This window comes from Peromyscus eremicus, chromosome 7 (assembly GCF_949786415.1).
Source record: "Peromyscus eremicus chromosome 7, PerEre_H2_v1, whole genome shotgun sequence".
NCBI classification, from domain to species: Eukaryota; Metazoa; Chordata; class Mammalia; order Rodentia; family Cricetidae; genus Peromyscus; species Peromyscus eremicus.
Window position 1 is genome coordinate 68,160,220 of NC_081422.1, and position 27,452 is coordinate 68,187,671.

Genomic DNA, 27,452 nt, shown 5'->3' on the forward strand with positions numbered 1-27,452 from the left:
ACTGAGAACAGTTAGTGCCATTTGCGTTGCTGGCAACCGAGTGAACTTCCATCACCCATACAACCACAATACTGGAATAAATAAGGAGCTCTATAAGTATTTGATATGCATTAAAAACAACCTCAAAAACAACACGAAGGATACATGCAATCAGTCAGGTGTGTCACATAGCACATGTATGTATTCAATGACCCTAAAAAATACCTGAAAACTAGATTGGATGTGAGTGGCACATTTCACTTGGGAATCAGTAATCCAGAGCTCATCCAATTTATTCTCAGAGGGATGCACTATAATGAGAAGATGAGTTTTCTTTACATTGAAAGAATTCCATTCCATGCTTACACGCTGAAACACAGCACAAAATTCACCTGGAGTTCTTCTTTGCAAAGAGCATTTGGAAATGGCTGGTCTGGATGATACAGCCCTTAGCAGGCAGCACACTTAAGCCCTCACTAACGCAGTCACAGTGTCCACTGAGCGGAATTTCATTTTCAACCAAACCCTTTTTGATTTATAGTAAACTTCTGTTTTGTGATTGACATCAACTTCCTGGGTATTTTCCAAACACCATGTCTGTGGCTCTCAACTTCCCTATCCACCATGGGTATCCTCACTGCTGGGTGTGGCCTCCTGGGATGTGAGTGTGCACATGTGGAGGTCCTGGGGATTGAACTCACACCAATAATGTTGGTGGAAAAGTGCCTTTATCTGCTCTGCCATCTGAGCCACCAGCCCTCAAAACATATTTAAATGAGAAGATTAAAAAAGAATGAATCCTACTTTAAAGAACATTCTAAATACCCTACTCATCCGTTCAATCATGCCTATACCAGCTGCATATTTGTAAATTATGTGCCATTAAGTAATTAAGCATGTTTGTAATTTACCAGTAACAGCTTGACTACACAGTGCATAATTCTTACTTAGTAAAATATAGTTAGGTTGGACTGTGTGGCTGCGCTACCTAACAGGCATATTTGGCTTCCAGTATTGGAATGTTCCTTAAACGTCAGAGATGGGTAGAAAACACCTGTGATATTCAAAGTCTCAGGAGGAATTTGCCTAGTGGCGGTTAGACTTAAGGCTTTGAAAGGGTTAGAAGCAGCATGAAGATGCTCATTCCCTATTCTCATACCCAAAAGGTTAAGGTCATGGCCCCTGGTTAGTTCAGAAGCTCTGGGAAAGAATTCTCCAGTCCTGTGGTGTCAAAGGCCCTCGGCGTATGCTTCTAAATTCAGAAGGAGTCCAGCTGAGTGCTTTTCACACAGTAATTGCTCACATAAGCAGCAACTACCCAATTTGAAGCTAAAATGTCAAGAGATTTCTTATCCCAAGGAATCAACTCTCTGACAATTAACTCTGAAATCTCTCACCTCCTCTTTTGATGTTCTGATTGTGTTTCTGCTCGAGTATGTACGGAACAGTCAGACCTGTGAACTGAAATTGCCCATGTGGGGAGGGAAGGCTGACAGAAACTTGTGTTTAAGCCCCTTATCTGTCATTTCCAGAGGAGATACGCAGCTTTGAAATTTTCCTGTGTTTACATTTCGTTTCTGAAGAGCTTCCATCAGAGTTTCAGGCGTGAATTCATAATTAATTTGGGAGCTGATCTGTAGGCCCTTTCCATTGCTCTACTGTTCTTCAAACCCACACCTTCATTTTCCAATCAGACCGTTTTTATAAATTGTTGCAATTTGTCACCAATTTTCAGTCCTTTGGGGCTTATTCTGTTTATTTCAGAGTAATTTCAAAGTAATCAGTGATATCTGCAAATAAGCATTTATGTAAGTCTTTCAAAATACTCGGGTAGCTTCCTGGAGTAGTGATCAACAGTGGCTGAGATCAAAGGAGATGCATCATCGCAGCAGAGGTCTCTGTCACCTAGGATGCGCTGCTGGGATGCAGCCTTCATCGCCCCCTTTAGAACCACTCAATGGCCAGATCAGGCCGTGCAGTTACACACAACATAGCAGGTAGAGAACTCAGTTTAGATGGAAGCGAGGGCCTTCCTCCAGCCAGTGAGACTTCAACCTTACCCAGAAGGGAACATGGACGGGGAAGCTTGTTCCTTTCTACAGAATTTCACGGGACTACCAACCAGAACCTCTCTCTCTCTCTTTTTTAATTTTTTTTGACCTATTATTTAAATGATATAAGTTTTCATGTGAAATTCATACCTTTCTATTTCACAACTTAGTATTTTCCCAAATAAGTATGTCTGCCTGCTTCTCTCTCCCATCTCTTTTTCTCACCATTTCTCACTCCACCACTCCCTTTGTGCATATATTCTTGTGGGTTTATATATTTATTTGCAATTATACACATATAAAACCTCAGCATTCTTCTTCGTCCCCAGCTCCTTTTCATCTTCCTTTGCTCAACAGGTGTTCTAAACACATCTGCACCCTTCAGGTCTCTTGCCTCAATTACTCTCCACTCTCAGAATATATTTTTAATTTTCTCATTAGCAGAAAATACAGTCCTCTAAAATCTAACAATCATGTTGTCTGTCCTTCACTACAGAAAACAAAGGCAACAGCCAAGTCCCATTTGTAACATTAGCCCCATCATGTGATGGAACTACTGTCACCTGGCAACCACTCAAACACCTACCGTGTGTCTACCACTCACACACGACCCACTTCCCTGTGTGGATGTCTACATCTCTAGCTGATAGGGCAAATACTCTATTAAATGTGTATCCTAACATCTAGCACACTGTTTAGGTGATAACATGTGCTGAATAGACACAGAAGCCACAGAAGTTCTTGAAGGAATTAAAGGTTAAAAAGATAATCATAATCAATTCAACGAATCACCTCCTTCTTGCAGACTATGCCACGGGCCATAATACTGGAGGGAGTACTCCCCTCAATGCAAAATAATTAAAGTGCTGAAGAATACAGTTATGAAGTGAACACACCTGGCCCTTGGCTTCCGCTTTGGAATTCACTGAAAACAAGGGCTGTATGCCTGTCACCAGAAAGCCGAGCCTGCTGAACCTGAACTTGATGGATCTACACAGCACATGCATCTGACAGACGGTGCAACACAAGGGCATGCACCCGGCTACACGCAGAAGGCATGTGTTAAGATCACTTGGCAACAAGGTGCAAGGGCATGGAGTCAGCAATGTTTGGGGTAAAGGAGACAGCCTGGGGTAAACCCCCACCTGCCAGTCACTAGCTGATGTGTTCTGAATGCTTGTGCTCCCCTAAATTTCAGCACTGAAGCCTGATCACCAATGTGACAGTGTCAGAAGGAGGGGGTTTCCAGAGAATAGGAAGGTACTGGGGGCCAAGTCCTGATGAATGGGACTCAGTGCTCTTACAGAACAGGGCAAGGGAGCCCCTCTCCCCTTATCCTTGTGGAGCACAAAAGATCAACAGCTGGCAGTGGAACAAATGTTGGGAATGACTAGGGGCTGATTCAGTGGGAAATGAAGTTCTGATATTCAGCGTCCATCTAGTTTACAGTAATTTGCTATAGAGTTCCAATTGGACCCGAATAGTAGCTTTTTACACTTGAATTCCCTTCCTCTCTCTTTCCCTCTGCTCCTCTCCTCTTCTCCTCTCTCCTGTCTCCCTGCTTTTCCTCCCCTCCTCTCTCTCCTTCTTCCCTTCCTTTCTTCCCTTTCCTTTTAGACAGGGTCTTATTTCCCAGGCTGACCTTGAATTTGCTCTGTAGCCCATGATGTTCTTGAATGTCTGATCCTCCTGTCTCTAGATCCTGGGTGCTGTGAGGAGATCGTGCCATGCTTGGCTTTATGAAGTACAAGGCACTGTACCCTGGGACTTTCATTATCGCTAAGCAAGCACTCTACCAACCGATCTTCACCCCAACCCTCGTCATGACTTCTTCACCCTCAACCTTAGCTGCCTCATCCATAAACAACAGGGAACAGTGGTAATGTCTGTCTTAATGAGGTTAGGTGAGGACTGAACGGAAGCAAGTAGGTAGAGTAATAAATAATGAGAGTTATAATGATGATTAAATGTGGGATTTTCAGAACGTCAAACAGGCAGAGATCAGAGCCATCTATTGAAGTATTTCATGCTAACAAGGAATTTCAGGACTTTGAGCTCCATAATTACTGTGACGCACCCATGGACAGTGCCGTATCCCATCCCTGCCAAGTGCTACTGTTCCCATCGCTATTAGGGTCACTACAGTGCTTAAAGACAAATGACATTCAAGTCCAAGGAAACCGGAAAAATTAGTTCGTTTGATAGTTTTTAGAGATCCAGAAACCCTTACATGCACTTGAGGTTAACAGACTTGGTGGTAACGGTTAGCATCCACAGAAAGCACATGGAGTATCAGGACTGAGGCATTTGAGTACTGCTTTTGCTGACTAGAGTTTCTGGCATAGAAACGTGTCTTTCCCTGTGACATCATGTGGGTGGTCCTCTTTGGATGCCTGTTTTCTTTCCAGGGAATCACGTAGGTGGGCACGGAGCTGACATCTTCCCACCCTTCCCATTAGTTGCTTTCTATCCCAGATAACCCCGCCCTCCTCCTTTCCCATGCCTTCAGTCTCTTCATGGAATAGACCTGTGACACCCCCAGAGACCACCTCCTCCTCAGAGACTCAAAGCTTTGTAACCCACAGTTCTTGCAAACAAAGGCCTGGATAACTGGAGGAGCTGTGGTGTGATGGAGCATCTCTCCCACCCCTGTAGGTGGCTCTGTGATGAAAATGGGGGTATGTGGGCTGGGGGCCCTCTCCCGAGGAACTGCCACCTCTTACAGAAGTGATGTGACTGTCAGTGGATCTGCTGCCTCCCAAACCAAGCCAAACCCCAAGTTCCCTGTCATGCTGGCTCTGCCTGTACCATCCCCACGGCAGTTAAGCATCCCCGTCAGCAAATGCAATCTTCTAGGATGAGTTTGGGAAATGTGTTCACTAAAAATATAAAAAATAAAAAATCAGGATGAGTTACTGTATCTCACTGGTAATTTCTGAGATTTCCCAATTAGTCTAGAGTAACATAAATATCTTAATGGCTTAAGGGGACAGATCACTAATTTTAAAATGCACTCAATTTTCAAATATGTCAAGGAAAACTTAAGGGAGAGATGTATTTTTTAAAAATCCTATTTAGTTTCTTCACATCCTATTCAGAAATTAAAGAAAATAGAACAACACATGAAAAAACTTTAAACACTGCTTATATTCTTCCTTGAGTAGCCTCTGACACCCCAGAAGTTAGCTGTACAAACAATTCACACTGCTGTTGGAAGCTGCCTGAGGCTTCCTGTTCCTCCATGTTGTCCCCTGTGGGATATAAACACATCCCAGGGTACCATCTCTGACCTTGTCCCCCCCTGTGTCATGCTGAAATGAGGTGGACAGGCTTTTTCATTATTTTGTCTAAGCACAGACCAAAGCAAGATCTCTAGGGTAAGCACCAGGCAGCAAGTGTGTGTACTCTGATGAGTTTCTTTAGGAAGTAGAATTATCACTCTGCTCTAGCCTGCTGTTCTTCAAGATTGTTGTGGGCTTCTTGGATTTGTTTTTACTTATATATTCTTTTGAAATCACTATATAATGGGTTAGATGTCATTCTGACATTTTAAGGTTTATTTTTAAGTGTGTGTGTGTGTGTGTGTGTGTGTGTGTGTGTGTGTGTGTGTGGTGTGTGTGTGTCAGAATGCAGGTACCCACAGAGGCCAGAAGAGGGCATCTGATCCCCTGGAGCTGGAGTTATGGGGCAGTTGTGAGCCACTCCATGTGGGTATTAGGAACCAAGCTTAGATCCTTTACAAGAGCAGTGAGTGTTCTTAACCACTGAGCCATCTTATTAGCACTTGACATTTTTAAACTGAGTGTTTATGTGGTTCCCACCCTCCCATTTCTTCTGCCATCCTCTTTCCCCTGGTCTCTGCTTGGAGCCTCCCTCTTGCAGACTCCTTTCCTTATCTATGTTCCACGTTTCCTTTACCCCCACCCCATTCTTCCTCATCACTTATTATTCCCCTCTCTTGGTCTCCTTTCTAGAATTTTCACTTCACTCTCACTTCCACCCATTTGCACATATCCATCAGAGGCTAGGATCTGCGTAGAAGGGAGCAGGTGGCTCTCAGAGTTTTCTAGTCTCTGCTGCTCAGCTTCTGCTGTTTATCCCATACACACAGTACAGTCTATTCTAAGTTTCAGACATCATCAGTTAAACCTAGAAAACAGAACCCTGGGGAGTCTTAGGGATGATCTCCATGTTCTTCTCCATAAAGTCAAGTGCTTTGGAATAATGGGCTCTTCAAAAGGTCTTGAAGATACTGTACTCCAGCCAGGGCCCATGGTGGCCACATGTTTCTTGTTCATGAAAACCTGACAGCTGCTACCTTCATCTTGGTGGGGCTGAAGAGCACTCATAAGCACTGAGGCTCCATGTACAGCAAAGCAGAGGGGTACAGATGCTGGATGGGACTGAAGAGGAATAACCCTCCTTTCATCCAGCTCTGTCCACCACAAATGTAGCCACCATTTCTGGGCTAGCACTGAAGGCTGAACTCAAAGTGTAGCCAGCTTAATCTTTGTGATGTCTGATTAGCTCTGGGGTGGAGGTTAGACTAATGTGAAAACACTGCAGACCAGAAAATGGAAGTTTGCCAGATTTATTGATTTTTCTTCAGGGGACTAGAATTTCCATCTAAAGTTTTTCTCAATGTTGTCACCTGTTCTTTCGGCCTGAACTTTCTTCTAGGTCCTAGGACAAATTCAGTCACATATAATTCTGCATGGATACTCTTATGTGTATTAATCTTGACATTTTCATCACTGAAAGCAGCATCATGATGGTGCCATGGGTATGACTATGCTTTGGTTTGACTTTTCCTCCTCTGCTTTAAGAGAGTTGGATGAGCTATTTACTTTGCAGGGGAAGTGAAAATTATGAATCCTAGATAATTTTCTTACAAACTATTCATAAATGTTGCTCATTACTTAGTTTTGAAGGCTTAAAGACTACCTATTTATTTTAAATCTTTTTTTTATTACAAAAGGCTTGTAGTTTTCTGTCCAATCAGACAAGCTTCAACAAATTGTCAAAGTGTCCATGTACATATGCATGCACCCATGCACTCTTTCTCTCTGTTTCTGTCTCTCTCTCCTTCAGTTCTTAACAGGACATCAGACCCTCTGAACTCAGTAGTTCACCAGTTCTTCAATCCACTCATCTAGTGTCTTCAACTGTGTACAGTTTTACAAAAAGATGATTGTCTGGTCATTCTAGGCTACTTAAAACTTTGTTTATTTTTTTATTTTAAGTGTATGAGCATTTGGTCTGTATGTTTGCATATACATCCTATATGTGTCCAGTACCCACAGAGATCAGAGGGTATCAGGTCCCCTGGCAATGTCATTACAGATGATTATGAGACACCATGTGGGTGGGACAACTGGGTCCTCTGCAAGAACAGTCACTGCTAAAATACCAAGCCATCCCTCTAGTGCCTCCCTCTCCTGCCCGGTGGCTATTTTTCACTGTAGTTTTTAGTGCCTTTATCCATTGTTTATCCCACATTTATTAATCATCTTCGAGGGCTTACATGTGTGTTAAGTTATAGAGAAGCAAATATTGTTTATTTTCTTCCAAGACTAAATCTACTACCCAAGGGGAATGCTCAATATGTTCAACCTATTTGATTGTCTCAAAATACTGTGGTTGCAAATGTTGGTAATGGGATCACACAAAGAGAGGAATCAATATCCAATTTGCAAACAACAGAAATAGCCAGATCTTATTAACGATGTGAGTTTAAAGGGGCTTGTATTAGGACACAGAAGCATGGCATAGCATCAGTTGGGGAGACAGAGCGTACCTCACAAGACCTGCGTGCTGAACACCTGGTAACAGACTCTGACTGTATGTGATATTTGGACCTCTCAGGAATTAATATGGGATAAACACATCATTTGTGGGACTCTGGAGCTAGTCAGTTCAGGATGCAACATTACTTGCAGATTTTTGTTGCTTTTATATTTGTATCCTTTCTACCTTGTGAGGACAATCAAAGGCTATTTTGAGCTAGGCAGAATGGCTCACCTCTGCAGTCTTGGCACTTGGGAGGCAGACACCAATACAAGACAACACCAGCTTCTTGGTTGAAACAACAAAGATACATTTCTTAAGAAAAGGCCACTGATTTTTAGAGGGAGAATTTCAAATTTCCTTGCTAGCTAGTTCTTATGGAAAGCTGTGATGCTAAACACATATATTTGCAGAACTTCATTATGATCAGTGTGAAAATATTGAATTTATAGAAAAATTGGACAGGGTTATTAAAGAAGTGATGCCTATATCTACCCTAATTATTATATGGTATTTTTGATTCTTCTAACTTACCTAGAAGTTCATATTTTTTTTAATAGATGTGAAGGGATTTGTGCTGGCTCACAATTCCAGGTTACAAGCTACTACATCACAGAAGGGAAGTCTCATCACATTAAGTCAAGAGCAGAGAGAAATGAATACACACAAGCATGGCTCTCCCCTTACTTGAGAATGTTCAATTAAGTTTCTCTACTCTTACACAATCATGGCTCCCTGTCTAGGGAATGGTGCTGCCTGTTGTGGGCTGCCCTCTCCCACATTAGTTACCACAAAAAGTGTACATGTGATAGACCATTTTAATTATAAGTTTGACACAACCTAGAATGCCCTGGGAAGAGAGTCTCAAATCTGCATTAGGTTGGCCTTGGGTATGTCTATGGGGCATTGACTTAATTAATACAAGTTTGTCTTAATGAGTAACCTCAGTGAAAATTTTAATTATATTATTTACTCAATATCAAATAAGAAACACTAATTTAAGAAATAGAAACAGAACATGGAAATGTTTTTAGAGTTTAATGGATGGGGGATTGCTGTGGGATGTTCTGTATGGCAAATGTGTTGCTGATTGGTCAATAAATAAAACACTGATTGGCCGTTGGCTAGGCAGGAAGTATAGGTGGGACAAGGAGGAGAATAAAGCTGGGAAGTAGAAGGCTGAGTCAGAGAGACACTGCCAGCCGTCATGATGACAAGCTGCATGTGAAGATGCCGGTAAGCCACGAGCCATGTGGCAAGGTATAGATTAATAGAAATGGATTGATTTAAGCTGTAAGAACAGTTAGCAAGAAGCCTGCCACGGCCATACAGTTTGTAAGCAATATAAGTCTCTGTGTTTACTTGGTCAGGTCTGAGTGGCTGTGGGACTGGCGGGTGACAGAGATTTGTCCTGACTGTGGGCCAGGCAGGAAAACTCTAGCTACAGGGGATGTTTACTCTGAAAGACAAAAATGAAACAATCTCATTTTTTCAGCATGATCTAAACCACTTTATTTTTTCTCTAAGAGATTTAAGACGTTATTGTTAGATAGTAATACTTTTTATATCTGTGACCTTTGTGATATTCTTACGTATTAAAATCTTGTTTACAATTCATTTTTAAACACAAGGACTAAATTTTAAAGATTTTATTTTTAATTTGTGTGTGTGTGTGTGTGTGTGTGTGTGTGTGTGTGCATGTGTGTGCGCGTGTGCACACATGAGCACAATGTCCATGGAGGCCAGAAGAGGGAGTGAATCCCTTGGAGCTGGAATAACAGATGGCCGTGAGTCACCCAGTGTGGATGCTCAGAGCCAAACTCAGATCCTCTGGAAAAGCGGAACGTTTTCTTAACCACTGAGCCATCTCTCCATCCCCAATTTTAATTGGATAATATTTTGTAATTAAACCAGGAGAATAAGGAATTTAAGGTCACCCTCAGCTACATAGTAAATTCCAGGCCAGCCTGGGCTACATGAGATTCTGCCTCAAGGTTTACAAATAAGGGATTTATATGGGTGGTAAACTAAATGTTTTGTTAAAATTGTTTTGTTTACCCTGATCTGATTGTGTTGGGGGAATGTTAATGTGCTGAGTACAAGAGGAAGCTCTGTGTCCATTACTGACTGCAGCTATCCAGCTAGTACAAGAGGGAGCTCTGTGTCCATTACTGACTGCAGCTATCCAGCTAGTACAAGAGGGAGCTCTGTGTCCATTACTGACTGCAGCTATCCAGCTAGTACAAGAGGAAGCTCTGTGTCCATTACTGACTGCAGCTAGCCAGCTAGTACAAGAGGAAGCTCTGTGTCCATTACTGACTGCAGCTATCCAGCTAGTACAAGAGGAAGCTCTGTGTCCATTACTGACTGCAGCTATCCAGCTAGTACAAGAGGAAGCTCTGTGTCCATTACTGACTGCAGCTATCCAGCTAGTACAAGAGGAAGCTCTGTGCCCATTACTGACTGCAGCTAGCCAGCTAGTACAAGAGGAAGCTCTGTGTCCATTACTGACTGCAGCTAGCCAGCTAGTACAAGAGGAAGCTCTGTGCCCATTACTGACTGCAGCTAGCCTGCTGTCACCAAAGCTCTAAGCAGCCTGACATTTTCCTCTGCTTCATTCAATTTCAGGCAATCCATGTACCTTACCCCGACTGCATCCATATAAAAGACAAGCAGAGGGAACAGACAATATGTTGCCATGAAAAGTCATTTGTTGTAAACCAATACTCACACATAAATAGATATCTTTGACAAAGTTTGTCAAAAAGAATTCCTAAATAAAATTCATTGTGCAGAGTCAACTTATACATAGCCAAGAGTACAAAGGGTAGACATTTCTGGATCTGCTATCAGATAAATAGTTTTTAAACAACAAAAATTTAAGATAAATTGTAATAAAAATCACAAGTGAGTTGTGTCTATTCAGAAGTATCAAAGGATAAAGAGCCCATCAACATATGGCCTACAGTATACTTAGAGTTAACATAGACTATTTCACTCAGCCTTCTCAACAAATCTCTGGGGTAAATTTCATTAGCCATATTGATTCACTTCAAGAAAACAAATTCGTATGAAATTAAGAAAATACCACTTGGGAACTATACCTGGCTCATTTACCTTTACCATCATAACACAAAAGCCCCATTTCCAATATCCATGCAGGGAGTGTAGAATACTACCCCATCAGGCAGCAACAGGTAGAATTGGAAAAGCATCCCATAGCTCTAATTTCAGGAGTGGGTCCTGGCCCCAGTTTAGGTGACATTATATATGGCCACATCACACAGAACTATGAACAGAACGGACTAGAGATCACTTTGAGGTTCTACACTAGCTGAGGACACACTTTCAGCACACGGACTCTCTCTGAGGGTTCCAGTGGTGTCTAATTCCTAGTTCAATCTTGTGGAGATGCCCTAGTTAGTTTTTACTGTCTGCTTAACACAATCTAAGTCACCTGGGAAAAGGAAACTCCTGTTGAAGAATTGCTTCAATCATAGTGGCCTATGGACATATTGGTGAGGGACTGTGTTAATTGCTAACTGATACAGGAGTGCCCAGCTCACTCTGGGTGGCACTGTTCCCTAGGCAGGTGGTCCCAGGCTTTCTAGGAAAGCTAGCTAAGCATAATCCAGAGAGCGAGCTAAAAAGCAACATTCCTCTTTGTTTTCTGCTTCCATTTCTACTTGAGTTCCCATCCTGATTGCTCTTAATGATAGACTGTGATCTTTAAAGTAAAATAAACCTTTTCTTCTCTATGTTTGGTCAAGTGGTTTATCACAACAAGAAAAAAGTGAACAAGAGCAGAGGATATACCATCAACTCTATGACTGGATGGGCCATCAATATCTCATTTGTATATGTGGTGGGGAAAAGCATATACAATATGGGAAGTAGAGGTCTAGGGTGAAGACACAGACTTCTATAGACTGAGTACTCACTCTGCAGACAGTCAGCGTTGAGGAGGTCCTGACACTTCTCATGACATTTTACCCCACACTCCAGACACTTCATGCCTTGCCTTGCGATGCCCCACAGCAGCCCTTCACATTCGTAGCAGTAGGTGGGTGTGGTGGCTGTCCAGACCTCAAAGTTGTGTGGGGTAGTAGAAGAAATGGGGTAGATCAATGCCTGCAAGGTCTTCTTGAAGACATGCATTTTCTGTGAGGATGAGAGGGGGAGCACAGCAAAGCAAGTCAGTGAATTTTGGAAAATTTAAGACAAAACAGACCATTTTACCATTTACCCCTGATCTCGCTATTTTGAGAGAGAAAGAGAATCTTTGATTTTGATGTAAGTAATGATTTTTAACCTGTCATTCTGCTTGATTATTCTTCTGTTTTAAGATCCAATTTGGTAATTTTACTAGAGAGCTCCCAATAATCCTCCAGACTGGCTGGGGCTCCACTCTCATACAGGTTCTTCCACAGCTCCCCATAGCTCTAACCACCTGCTCATGGCTGTGCCCCCCTGTACCCCAAACTCAAGGAGGGCAAGGATGAGCACCTTACCGTCCTTGGCAGTGCTCAGACCTAACATACCCCTGTCTTCTTAACTTGAAACACTAACTACATGACTAACCTTACTGGCTCATAGTAAAACTATGAAGTGTATGGCAAGTGTTTTTAATGCTAGCTACAACCCTCTAGAAACATTTCTATGCCACTGCAGATTCCATCCAGACTGTTCTTTTCTGATGGGGGACCTGGCTAATATTTCACTCTTCGAACAATGCTTTATGCAATTTGTTCTGCAAGGAGTGGTTTTCAACACACGTTACTTAGAAAAGATTTTTATCAACTAATTCATGAGAAAGGTCTTGCTGTATATAAAAGTTGAATGTGGTGTTCCCCATGGTGACTGGTGCTGTCCAGGCAGATGATAATAATAGTCATTGGTGAATCACTGAAATTCACTGAACAATTAGCCAGAGTTATTTAATGGAAGCATAGGATGCTTAAATGGAGTCCTTTGGGCAATGGCTTGTTGCTAATCTATTTTAAAATGCTGAGACCTTTCCCAACAAATATTACATTCTAAAAGACCTGTATTTTTCAAATTATAATAAATCACATGCCTCATAAAATAATTTATCAATTAGAAAGACACTGAAATCAATAATAAAAATTACACAATTAGGTTCTTTTTTCTTTTCTGAGTTAGGCATGGTTTGATGCATGCCCTTTTGGTGTTTTATCTATGTAAAAGTAGGAAAATAATAATATTATTTTTATATTGGTTAACAGATTTTTAACAAGTCAGGCCATTTTTACTATGTTCAGACAGTCATTAGACTCTCTAAAGGGAGTTTAAAAACTGCCTCATGTCCTGAAAAGCCTCCAAGGGTAAATAGGCTGCTCAGATCCTAAACAAGGATTTGGTTGAAAATCTCTGTGCTGAGAAAGAAACTGAGGTGTGCTACTTTAATATGTTATCTTTTGAAGTGTTAGGACACTGGATGGAAATAAATAGCCTTTGCTATTGTAAGTATCAGAAGAATATATGACTCTGAAAAACAAAGCAATCAGGCTTCTGGCCAAAAGCAGCGAGTAGTGTCGTAAGCTGCCAACAGCCAATGTTAATGGACACATCAGGAGCAAAGCTCGGCTGCCTCCATGTCAAGCTCCTCCTTGGTCTCCTGCTATAGTGCTAACTAGTAAAGGTTCATTTTCACGGCATTCTGTGGGGGTTCCTCGTGAGATTATGTGAATCAATAATATTACATACTCTAAAAGAATCTCACTATGATAGTTTGAAGTTTTGAAAAGTATGATTCTTGCTTGAAGCAATGTTCCTGCACTCAGCGCATACCTTTCGGGAAAGAAATGCATGACTGTCCTGTGGCACACAATTCCTACTTACAGACACAAGCATTAGTGAGATCCACAGAGAGAACATTGCATACAATGTGACCTTTGAAATAGCCTTTGAACAAGAAGAATCAACACCACTACATGTTCAAAAGTGTAAAAGCAGACACAATTGCAGAGCAGATTAATTAACTCACTAGTATAGGCATCATGGAAAGCTGACTGGTGATCTTGATATTTATTTAGGTAAAGTTTTAGTAGAGTTAAAAAACAAAACTAAAACCGTGTATGTGTGTCTGTGTCTGTGTGTGTAAAGGGAAGATTGTAAATAATACAATTTTACTTATATTAGAGATGATTTACTTAGATTAGAGATGATAGTTATCATATCTTTGGGGGGTTACTCCAAATGAGGATAGAAAAGGATACAGTGGGGGATGTGAAGGCCAAAGGATAGTGCGACACAACACAGAGTCTGTTGTCTGTTTCCACATGGGATGTAACCCGGAAGCACATTCATGTAGCTCTTTCAAGTGTTATAAATGTTGGTCTTCCTCCAAATCAAGATTCCGAATATACATATGAGTATTTGTATACACACTGAATCGGCCAGAGAAAACTGATTTGCTGAGTATAAGGAGCCAAACCTGGTGTGAACTCTTCCACAAGGAAAAACTGTGGCCGTTTTATTGTGGAAACTATAAATTTTTACCTCCTTGGTAAAGACTAAATTTTCATAAATCATCTGGCAGAGGCCATTAAAAAAAAAGGTCTGGCATGGAGCACATGGCGGCCACTGCAGCTTGACAAAGCTCCAGCATTTTGGCATTGAGAATTGCAGCTCTCCAACACCTTTTTCCTTTTATTTTTAATGATTCTCACTACGTGCTATGGGAGTTTTCCTTATTCCTTTTCCTTTGGGAAATTTGCAAGGGCTTTGGTGAAGGATAAAAATGTAGACAATAGCAGTCTCTTTAAACAAAAATAATTCATTGGAAAAGATCCCTGCCACTATGGAACCATATAGCATGATAACTCTGCCTACTCCCATACAAGAATCCCCATAATGCCCCCCCCCGACCCCCAATCACACCAAAAATATAAAAGTTAAAGATTTACTAATTAGGCATACCTGGCCCTAAGGATGAAAAAGCACCAATGGAGAAAAACAATGGTCCCAGACCCAGAGCCTGAGACCTTTAAGGGCAAGAGTTCAGTTAATAAGAACAGAAGAGTGCCAGGATTAGTGGCTTACTGGATGAACAGCAAGATCTGGTCTGCCCCCTGGGGAGCAGATTCTGTTAAGAAGTTAGACTGGCTTGCCCTCCCTCTGCCATATGCAAGAGTGTATACACTGAAGGAATCAGAATGGTATAGGATAATGGAAAAAAGAGTAAACGTCAGGACCTTCCCTTTGGGGAGCTTATGAGGGGCACAGGCCCATATCTTAAGACTAAGGCACAAAGGAAGAAAATTTGGAAACAGCTCAATGCTTATTATGCTACATGCTCCAAACACTGCATCATGCCCCTTGAGGAATGAAAACTGCTCCTACGGGTTTGTTTCTCAGGACTCAATGGTTGACACCTCCTGACCACAGGGGCTGAGATGTGCAGGAGGAAGTGTAAGAGGGCACCTGGGGGGTTTCTGAGTCTTAGAGGACAATAGGCATTTAGATTCTTGCTAAACTTACTGTTTTGTTTTTGTTTTGTGCTTTAAGAAAAATGCTGTTGATTACTGCTTTCACCCCAGAATCACTAAGTCTGCTTTCAATATTGCTTGTGGTTAAACTCTAATGCAATTATAGAGTGTATAAGGTGTACCTATTTTCAATAAGTGGGCAGCCTTCCTGATTCACCCCCAGATCATGTCAGTCTCCTTTCCTCATCAACTTTACACCTCCTCTCTGGGACCTGAACCCCACAGGAGCTGGACTCTGGCAAGGGTCAGCTGTTTTCAGTGCGTGTCAGGGAAGGAGGTAACCATTGCATCCTGTCCTTGGTGACACAGCAAGGGTTTAAATTTCGCATGTACCATGCATTCATTATTGTCAAAATGGATACACACATGGATGTATAATTACTGATATTTATTTCCTCTGTTTCATAAATATCCCCTTTGTACAGTTAGTAAAAGCAATTAAAGTGTAATATGGGTTCAACTCTATGAATTAGGAAATCAGTCTCAAAGTTATTACAAGGCAAGTAAAGAATGAATCAAAAACAGCTAACAAAGGAAATCAATTTGATGGTAGCAGGTATGGTAGCTCACCCTTTCAATTCCATCACCGGAGACTGTGGCAGGAGGACTGCTGTTGAGTATGATGCCAGCCTGGCCTACAGAAATGAGTCCTTATCCTAAACTATAAAATAAAATGAAATGAATAGGAGTTCGGGGGTGGAGGAAATAAATGAAAGGTTTGATTGAAAACAATGCAAAGGAAATAAAAGAAAACTTCAAGTTGGCAAAGATGAATTTCTTATAGTGCTGATTTTACAAAATTGAGAAAATACAAATAGATAATAATAAGATTATAAAGACACATGTCTTTACAAATCTTAATTATACAATCAATTTAACAGTATTGGATTCTGAAGTGTAGAAAAAGAAGGTCAGGATTGTCAGCCAGTGGCAGAGCACAGGCCTAGTGTGTGAGAGGCCTGGGGATAATTCCTGGCAGAGGCCATGACATCAATAACAGTAGAGAAAAGAACCTTTCACAGCTGACAGGAGTACAAATTCAAAGCCAAGTCAAGAATCAGTGTCTAAAGAAAGTTCCATAGTTCATGCAACCATGGTTGCAATTGCTACATGAAATGACTGGATGCGAGAGTCATATAACCATCCCGAAATAAGCATCAAGTTCTGGTGATTTAAGGCAAGATTGGCACGGCACCTTACTCATGCAAACTGTCCTAGATCTGAAAAAAGGGACACTCTTGATTTGCTTTTTTGAAGCTAATTTAATACAGGTATCACAGTATTCAAGGATATGAAAAACCAGAGGCTATTTGGATTTATAAATATAAATATGTGCATGAGAATGTACCTATACACACATATATTACATGTGTATGAATATATATCTATGTAATATAATATATACAGAAGAACAATATGCTTTTATTAGTAAAGATATTAAAAACTCAAGGCCAGGATAGTGTTTGTGACTTGCCCTAGGTCTTAGAGCTAGTGAACTATGGAACTGGGTCTCTAAGAACCTCAAGCCAAAGACTGTACTCATAAAGAACAGAGGGCACTGCACAAGAGATATCTCACAGACAAGCAGTGCTGGCTGCTCCTGCAGAGGACCTGAGTTCAGTCCCCAGCAAACACATACTTAAGAACAGAAGCCAGACCAGAGAAGGACTTGTGAATAAGATATAATTCTAAACACTGTCACAACTAATTTCCATGTCAGCACTCCAAGAAAGGAATCTAAGCCTCATTTGCAAGGAGACAGGGAGGCATTCCTGTGTGTGAAGCTGACTGTCCCGTGTGTTACTATAGACATTAGAGCCCTTTCCTATCTTGGAAGAGATGATTGTGCTTTTGACTGTCCATCTCTCTAATACTGAAACGCCACCATCTGCTGTTTCCCGGGCAGCCAGATCATTCCCTCCATGCACAGGCAATGCCCTGTACTTTCCATTTGAGAGTGCCCAGAAGGACTTTAGAGATGCAGTGTGGAAATCGTTCACTTCAGCATTTATGTCATTTGCTCATGTAATGACCGAACTCGACAGCTTGTCAGGAGTGACATTTAATATGCCTGCTTTACACAAGTCATATTTCATTACTTTTCAAGACAGGGGCCCCAGGGAAATGAGCTTGGTGGATTTGAGAGGGAGCTAATGCAGTCTATTCATCTACCCAACACCCCCAGACAAGTCCTCTGCTCAGGGCTCCTTTAACCAAGAAAAGTGGTATTTTTAGGTTGCTGACAAATAGATTGATAGGTAATTTACTTCTGAAGGGAAGATGTGTTCCTTGTCTTGGGTCTCAGGAAATGCAGAGGCATTCCACTGACTTCTATTGTTCTCTGGAATAAGTATTCACATTTCAAATGAAATGGTATATTGCAGTAGCCAAAGGATTCACAAATAGACTTTTTGATTGTGATTTTTTTTGTGTGTGTGTATGTGTGTGTGTGTGTGTGTGTGTGTGTGTGTGTGTGTGTGTGTTACCAGGGATTGAATCTAGGGCCTAGGGCTAGGTAAACCCTCTGCCACCAAGTTATAATACTGGAAGAACGTCATATTTTAAAATACAAGAAAGTCAAAATATAGAAGTTCTTAGTAAAATCCTTCAACTTTATTTCCTCAGAAGAAAATTACCAAAATGCCTGAAATTCAGTAAGAGTTTTTCTCTTATACTGGAAGCAGAGCAAAAATATGAAATATGTTGTTAGTAAATGTCAAGTATAATGACAGTTAAAATGAGACATGAAATGCCCACAGAAGTTTTGTCCTGTGAGGATGGCAGATAGAGAAAAGTTGGAAATATTAGTACTTGTAAAGATGGACACTGAAACACTTCAGGCAAATCCCTGTCTGAGTGAGCAGGACTGAGTCCCTGTAGCAGGCCAGCCAAGGCACACATTGTTAACTAGCCCTTTCTTCCCAGGCTGTACCTGAAGCCAATTATACCAGAACTGCTGGGAGTGGCCAGCGATGAGCAGGTTTTAAAGCTCCCTCTGGGCTTCTAATGAGCCAGATTTAAGAATCGCTGACCTAGATCTTGGCATCCTCGTTGTGTCTTCTAAGCAGGATGGTTTTTGCATCCAACAAGGCCTTATAAAACATCTACCTTGTGCCCGGCATTGTTCCAAGTAGTGGTGATGAGAGCATCTAATGAGAACAATGAATGACACACACAACTGCCCTCCACGATATCAGAGTCCATGTGGAGAAGTTAACGCACAATCCTCATGTCCATTGTAATAAGGAACAGAACAGTAGCTCACTGGTATTATTCACTAAGACTATTGTTAGCCAAATGATAAGCACATATGTACTCCCATAATCCTCTGTTTTGTTACTAATTTACTTTACATATAAGAATTTGTATAATTTGCAGAAATAATAATATTCATTATCTAGCAACTAGTAGCCTGACCATACCATATCATACCATTAAGGTCACAGTGAAATGTTGGAGAAGGAAACTATAAATTCAATCAGAAGGGAGATGTTGTCTTAAGTTGAGAGAAACTTTAGCATAAAATACCTTTAGGGTTTTTCCAGGGGAAGCTAAACGGATATGTGGTATCAGTTCAGAAAAACAGCCATAAAAACAAAAAGTGTATGAGCATCATCTGTAGTGAAGCCAGAGCTCACAGGAAGTTTAGTTGGGGCCAACCAGGCTTTCCTTGTATTTCTAGTCATTCCTGGGACATTAGGCCACACACGGCAAATGGGTATCTCAAATAGAATGGCTATGCTCCTGGGGGTCTGATCAATACGGTTAGTAACTGGCGAGGCACGTACCAGCTCTTCATTGTTCAGTGATGTCCTGATGACCATAGCAAGTGACAGGCCAGATTTCCGGGCAGCCAGGGTCTGAAACAGACAGGATTATGATGGGTTAATATATGGAGAAGGTGGCTTGTATGCATTTCAGAAAGCAAAAGTGTAATAATGCCAGCTGTCACTGTTTTAGTAAAAAGGACTTTGCTATCATATCACCCTGAGTAGAACTCACTGAATGTTAAAACCAGAGACCTGCCCCCCACATCCAAACTCAACTTGACATTTGACCTGTCACGAGACTGAAGTGAAGTCTATCCAAGATCTAGGATTACTTCTAAATTTCTGGGATAGCAAGAGGCTTCTAGAAATTTGTTATCCCCTGGGGTACAGTCAGTCACAATCTGTCAAGAAACATGTGCACTGATGTTACCCAGCCTGATGAAAGCTGGTCTGAGCTGCACCTGACACTGCATGACTCCTGGGGTGTTTCCTAGAATATTCTTCCTATCTAGTGGGGAGACGTTTTCCGTGCAGAGAGTGAGTACTACGGTATCCAAATGGACATCATTTTTAATAGCAGTCAAGTCCTTTTCACTTCTACCCTTACAAACCTAGACCATCACAACCTGCTTTCTACCCAAACACCATGTCATCACAAACGACACTGCTACAGAGAAGTTTAGAAATCAGAAATTCTGAATGAGATCTGAATATACCATCCTACCAAGAGCAAAGGGAAGTCAGATGGGAATAATGCCTTCCTACAGCCCTGTCTGCTCAGAAATACCCTCAGGATTATGAAGCCACTGATACAGTTTTATATGCACACAACTAAATAAGTTACCCCGTGTCCATCTTCTACTCATGATGCCAACCTGAAGAGGGTTACTTTGGAAGGTTTTACCCAAGGTAATCGTACTCTTTATCCCTAATAACTATGACCATTCATTTCTGTTGCTGGGATAAAACATCTTAGGGAAGGAAAGGTTTATTTGGCTTATAATTCTAGGTTACAGTCCATCATTTTGGGAAAGTTAAGGCAGGAACTCAAGAAGCTAGTTACATCACATCCATAGTCAAGAGCAGAGAAAGAATAATGGCAGCCTGATTCACTAGCTTCCTCCTCTTTTATACTCTCCAGATTCCCCTACCTAGGAAATGGTGCCACCTACAAGGGCTGGATTTTCATCTGTCATTTATCCATCAAGGAGATTTCCCACATGTATGTCCACAAGCTAACCTAATCTGCATTATTCCTCATTAAAACTCCTGTCCTAAGTGATTCTAAGCTGTGTCAAGTTTACTGTTAAAAATTAACCCACATGAAGTGTTTGTTCCTAATTTTATATTTCTCTTACATTTGTGTTTAGTTTATACACACACACACACAGAATTAAATTTGATGTTGAATCCTTGGAGAATTTAACAGTACACCCAGATCTCATGTGTCTATGTATCGCTATGTAGCCCTGGCTGGCCTAGAACTCATTATGTACAATAAGCTGGCCTCTTACTCATGGACAGTTCATTCCTCTCTACCCTCTGAGTACTGGAATTACAGGCACATATGGCAACTAAAACTTCTTATTCCCAGGTAGCTCTATTTCACCTCCTTGCCCTCTTTTTTATCTTCTGAATAAAGTCAGTGTGTGTTTGAGAAGAGCAGAGAACGAAGAAATAAATTGAAAAGCACTTACCATGGCCTGAAGATTCCAGGAGCAAAAGGAAACAATATTTAAATAATTAAACATATGAGAAATGGGAAAAGCATAACAATGTTCTGTTAGTGTAACAGTTAAAAAAAATCCCCACACTTTCCTGACAGGAAGCTAAGCTAACTGCACCAATGTGCAATGCTTTCCACTGTAAGATCTTAGAGAATATCATCTTAAGTAATTAACTTTTTGGAGAAATATTTTTAATTTGTGTGTGTGTGTGTGTGTGTGTGTGTGTGTGTGCGCGCACACACACACGCACACACACACGCGTTCACATGTATGAGTGCAGGTGCCCACAGAGAATAGGAGAGGGTACCAGATTTCAGAGATGGAGTTACAGGTGATTGTGTGATGTGATATGGGTGTTGTGAACCAAATTATGGTCTTCTGCAAGAGTAGTATGAGCTCTTAACCACAGAGGCATCCCTCCAGTCCCATAACATTTTATTTTAAAATTAAAGTCATTGTCTTTAGTGGTTTTCTTAGCAAAATCAAACATTGCTGGTATAAAAAAAATTGTGCATATTGATGCTAAAAGGGAATTTTTGTGTGTAAAGTAAGTTTTGATATTAAACTATTAAGAGTATCACATGCCCATAGAAAAATTTAACTTGTTCTGGCCCAGAACCCTATCTCTGGCTCTTAAGTACTATTGTCACAGCTGTGTGCCACCATACCTGGCCTGGAAGATGTCTAGATGACATAGCAATTGTATTCATCATTCGAAAGGGCTTTTCCTTTTAAGATTTATTTTTTTCAATTATGTATATGTGTGTATCTGTGTGTGTATGCCACAGTGTGCATGCATTCATAGAGGCCAGTAGAGGGCAGCAAATCTCCTGCATCTAATGTTAACAGGTAGTTAGTCACTCAACTTGAATATGGTGAACCAACCTCGGGTTTTCTGCAAAAGCAATAAGTACTTTTAGCCCCTGAAAGATCTCTCCAGGTCTAAGCATTTTTTTTTTCATGATGGAACACAGACCACTGTCCCACTGTCAATTCTTGGTGTTTCTGAGTTGTCTCAGAATCCTTCCTTACAGGAAGGTGAGCTCTTCAGAGCCATGTCCAGAACCAACACAAACTTTAATGACTTGGAAACGGCAATCTTCTTTTGATGGAAGAGCTAAGTAATTTAGCTAGAGTCGATCGTCACACGTTAGAAGATTGGTTAGTGTCAGCTGTTTCCATTATAAAGTCTGGAGTCTACTGTGTTGAAGTAGAGAAACCCAAAGCAAGCTTTAAACTCTGTAAGTTAATCTTGTAATCCTCCACAGTACTGAACATCAAAGCCCAGCTCCAACAGCTTATTTGGTCTTCTGTGCTATTTCTTTTGGCTCAATTATAAAGTCGGTTTAACTAAAAACTTGTAATTTCCACTGATGTCAAAAGCAGTTGAAAGGTTAGAGTCATTTCTTTCATCAGACACATTTTAAAGAAATAATGAATGTGTTAGTGCTGGGCAGACTCTGGCCTCAGATATTTTACTCTATGAAATATTTATGGGCTAGGTAGTCAATGAGAAAGGCTTTACATTTTAACAAAGAAAATATCAAGGCAGGCAGCTAGTGAGAATTAAGCAGGAGTAACTCACCACATCCCGTACAATAGGCAATGTCTTTTTCCTGCGGAGATCAGGCATGCTATCTATTCCATACAGTCCACGCCCAGCCCTGAAAGGGGGCAAAAAAAGCAATGATTTCAACAGAATGAATGACATTATATAAGGAAAAAGGGCCCCACTTTATATCATGTAAAGGCTGTGAAAGCTATCAAGTGGAGGTCATTGTTTTCAATTAATTTGCAAAGTGGTGAAGATCCAAGACTCTAGGTCTTTGTCCAAGGTGAAAGTCCAGCTGCTGCACTTGCAGATGATTTGTGTGGAGACCCCATGTGTTGAAACCTTAAATGCAAATGGCCTGGGGTAGACATGTTCCTTTCCTGTCAATATCACTGAGAGGAGAGTCAAAACTTTTAGGTACACAGAAGTTGGTGTCTCCAGCAGAAATCACAACCAAAGCACTCCTGGTTCAAGGGTAGTGAAGACGTCTTTGTCATTTAAGTTCCCTTATTTTCTTTTTGTTCTGTGTGTAACACTGTCTGAGACTTCAGGTCCAAAATGGCATTTCAAGAACCACAGGCAAATTTCAAGCACTAAACCATAAGCATTTCCTATCTAAATGTATGGGATTAAAAGAATTTGTTGCCTTTTATTTTGTAATAGTAACAAAGGCTAGGTCAGCTAACTATTCATCTCAAGTATATTGATTAAGTGAATTTCTAAGAATGCAATAATTAAACAAGTGAGGTAAATACAAAAGTATATGTAAAAAACTAATAAGGGGCTGGCAATATAGCTCAGTGGGTAAGAGAACTTGCTATATAAGTATAAAGACTAGAGTTCAGATTCCAGCACCACAAAAAAATAGAAGTCCCACAAACATCTACAACCCCATGTCTAAGGTGGGGGATATGGAGACAGGAGGATGAATGGACAGGGATTGCCTTGCAAATGCAAGCCACAGGTTTAGGGAGAGACCTTGCCTCATAGGAACAGGTGGAGAAGTACTGCAGAGGCCAGCTGATGCCCTTTCCTGACTTCTGTGTGCATTCGTACACTCTGAACATGCTCACAGACACATACACACATAAATCTTTAAAATCTTAAGTAAAAAGTGCAAAAATCGAGTATGTGTAAGCTTAGTGTGATCCTGTGTGTATCTGTGATTATGTATGCTCAGAAAATATATAGAATGTTGTTGTTCAAATTTAAAAGTGCAGTTACCGGGCTGGGCGGTGGTGGCGCACGCCTTTAATTCCAGCACTCGGGAGGCAGAGCCAGGCGGATCTCTGTGAGTTCGAGGCCAGCCTGGGCTACCAAGTGAGTTCCAGGAAAGGCACAAAGCTACACAGAGAAACCCTGTCTCAAAAACAAAACAAAACAACAACAAAAAAAAGTGCAGTTACCTGTGTGGAATGAAAGCAGGTGAGAGAAAAGGAGACTCACATATGGGTAGGTGGTTTTCTAATAATGTATCATTTTATATATGCATAATGGTCAGAATAATTTTAAGAGATGTATTTTTATGTTTCTTTAAAAGTGAGTTTGGTACCCTGAGCTTGGCCTCCACTCCTCACTTCTGGTTTTGATTACTTTGAGACAGGGTTTCATGTAGCCCAGCCTGGCCTCGAATTCTTTATGTATCCAAGGATGACTCTAAACTTCTGATCCTCCTGCTTTTACTTCCCAAGTGCTGGATGACAGGTCTGTGCCACCATGCCTGGATTATATGGTGCTGGTGATCAAACCTTGGGCATGCTCTTCAGACTTTCTCCTCTCTGAGTTACACCTTAGCTCCAATGCTGGCTTCTAATTGCACCAAATCCAGTCATTTTGCACAGCCAATCAACTTCTAAAATGTGATGACAGTGTCTCTGTGGATGCTTTGCTCATCTCCTGAGGACCAGCACACTCACATAAGCAGCCCAGTCCAGCCCCTGTCTATTGCAGCAGCCTGCCAGCTCAGCCTCTGTGATGGGCTGTAAGAGTTGATGACAGGCTATTGGTATTTTAGAGCTCCATTCTCCACTGACACAAAGATGGCCTCATGTGACATTTTGCTTGGCAGAGGACAACTTTGTCCTACTGGATTTTTCTTCTCCCTTGGCTGTCACAGTTTCAATACATTTCATGGAATCAAATATTGGTTTGGTAATTGTAGACAAATAGATTTTCACATTTATCATATAACTCGTAAAATAATAAAGTAAAACAGTGACAATAAAGCAGCAATCAATAGATAAAAGAGGCACAACTGAGTTTGGAGACACACATCGAGTGATGTAATAAATGTGAAGCTTGGGAAGTGCTTCGTAAGGACAGCAAAGTGCCAGTGTTGAAGATCTGCTTTGATGATTAGCAGCTGCGGCTTGAGTGTGTCCCCACACAGAGTCACGAGCTTACTTAAAAATGTGAGGTTCTTAAAAAAACAATTTGATGGCACAGTTCATGAACTTGGTAGGTGACATTGAGTCACAAGGTCAAAAGGCTGACCATGCCTGACTTAAGTCATAGGATGAAGGAGGGGGTTGAATGTGGACAGAGATCGAGATGGATGAAAGAAGAAGAGACGTGGAAGGAAGTGACATGCTTAGCTCATGAGACCTAATACCCCGTTCTTCACAGTGTGGCGAAGATGCTGACACATGAGTGATGTGGAATAATCCTTTTGTACACTGTGAAGATGTGTCACTGAGATTGGTTTAATAAAAAGCTGATTGGCTGGTAGCCAGGCAGGAAGTATAGGTGGGACAACCAAACTAAGGATGCTGGGATGAAGAAGGGTGGAGTCAGAGGAGTCTCCAGGAGACACAGAGGGAGCAAGACATGCTGGAGGACAGGTAAAGCCATGAGCCATGTGACAATACATAGATTAATAGAAATGAGTTGATTTAGGTCATAAAAGCTAGTTGGTAAAAAGCCTGAGCTACCAGTCAAGCATTTATAATATTAATCCGCTGTGTTGGTTATTTGGGAACTGGCAGGCAGGACCGACACTTCCACCTACACACGAGCCAGTTGTGTGGCCTATTGTCCCAGGCGATAGGAAGCTGAGGCAGAGAGGGATAATTTAGTTGAGCCCAGGCCTTTCAGTAATTCTGTACAACACAGAATGAGACACCAATTCAAGAAAACAAACTGGAGCCAAGTAAAATAAAAAAAGCAAAGCTATAACACCCCACCCCCAAAACCCCAAACTAAAGTTTAGCTACTGCCCAGAATAATTCAAACTGAGTACTCTAGGTCACAGCTGTAATAGTCACAGTGAGTCAGAACTTCAGATTTGGAGTCACAAAATAATGGCGGCAACGTTTTCTTCCTCTTTCTCCCTCTCTCCTCTTCTTCCTCCCCTCATTCACTGTTCTTCTTGTTCCTCCCCACTCCTCTTGCTCCTCCTCTTTTCCCTCCTCCCCCTCCTCTGCTTTTCCCTCCTCCCCCTCCCCCTCTTGTTCCTTTTCTTCTTGTTTTTTTCATACTAGAATAGCTTTTTGTCTTCTATTTTCTATTTTAATTGATTGAAAATTGTATATATTTTGGCATGAAGTATGTTGTTTCAGTCTATATATAAATCACAGAAATTTTCAATCAGGTTAGCATTCATCATCTTTTCATTTGTGGTGAATATTCTTCTGAACATTAGAAAATTGCAGAATAGGAAAAGGAAAAAGAGCCATAAACTTATTTTTCTTCACACCCATCTTCACAAAGCTAACAAGCTATTAGTATAATTCCCAGCTCTCCTCCTCTCATGTGCCTAAATTTCTACCTTCTCCACAACTCACAAGCACTGAGATCACTTGCTATACAAAGTAATTTCAACAATATTTTCCATGTAATTCACTCCAATTTTAGGCTGTGAGTCTAAAAAATGTCTCTATGTCTCCCCATGAACCATAATAATATAAAGTATACATTAGCTAATATCTTCCACAGCACTGCACATCCATCATACTAACCACTGCCTTCAAGTATTTCAAAATGTTTTGACTTGTAAATAATATAACTGCCACAGCCATATCAAGAAACACGATCAATTAAGATAATGATTGAAAAAGAGATTGTACAAATAGCAGTGTTGTGCAATTGAGTTGTGTGCTTTATTTCCTATCAATTGCCACAAAAAAAATTTCTGTTTTCTTACGGAGCATGACTGAAATTGCTGAAAGATATCCAGATCCTTAAGCTAAACTGAAAGATGTTTGAGAATAATTTTCACACACTTCTATCTTGTGACTATTTTAGCAGAGCATAGACATACATAGACCTAAGCCAAACTTGGGTGCTGTGGAATAATGAGTACAAGGTAAAAGACCTTGTATGTATCTGTGTCTGTCTTTGTTTCTATCTCTGTCTCTGTCTCTTTCTCTCCTTCTCTCATGTGGGTGCTGGGACTAAACTCGGGGCCTCTGCAAGAACTGTAAGCAACCTTAACCACTGAGCAACCCCTTGAGCCCACAAAAATGAATTCATTTGTTTGTGTGTGTTTTTTTAATTCTCTCAAATATTACATCCTGACCACAAAAAATTCTTAACCCCCACAGATAAGCTCCTGTGATTTTTTTTAAAATCAAGTGTATATTTCTTTTATAATTTCATCATTACTATAAAATGTTTATATATAATAAATTAAAATGAATACACACACACATTTTAATGAACTTATCCGTCTAGCAATAATAAGTATTTCACTGTAAACCTAGACCCCAAAGAGTCTGGGTTAGGTGTGTGGCTTGGTGATAGAGTTCTTACCCATGAAGATGATAGCTCCTCAGCAGTGAAAAATAATAAAGACTGCTTGCTCACTGGCTTCACAATGGAACTAGAGATGTACTTGATACATCCTGTAACTCTATACAAATGCAGAAGCAATCTTACCAGGAGAGAAGTAGGGAAGATTCACTTTTAAAAATGAGTAAGACTGAACATAATGGTGAGCAAGGCATTGACTTTCCAGACTAGAGGTCAAGGGCACTACTCTAAGCCCTGCAACTCCCCAGACTCAGTAACGAGGGGGTCAGAAGAGGGTGCCCAAATATCAGGTAGATCAGTAACTGAAGGAAAGGACTGATTCTAGG

The 27,452-nt window shown here is 41.0% G+C and overlaps 1 protein-coding gene across 2 annotated transcripts in view; it reads right to left on the bottom strand.

Annotated features, from left to right (window-relative positions):
* Positions 1-27,452, bottom strand: part of Unc13c (unc-13 homolog C) — a 412,574-nt gene that overhangs the window by 253,230 nt on the left and 131,892 nt on the right. Inside the window, exons 4-7 of one of the 2 annotated variants that reach the window (XM_059268241.1) lie at positions 22,411-22,489; positions 20,796-20,801; positions 19,117-19,188; positions 11,759-11,978 (exon numbers count right to left, since the gene is read on the bottom strand). In XM_059268241.1, the coding sequence (XP_059124224.1) occupies positions 11,759-11,978; positions 19,117-19,188; positions 20,796-20,801; positions 22,411-22,489 (377 nt within the window). The remainder of the gene's footprint in view (positions 1-11,758; positions 11,979-19,116; positions 19,189-20,795; positions 20,802-22,410; positions 22,490-27,452) is intronic. The other variant, XM_059268239.1, reaches the window with a different exon arrangement.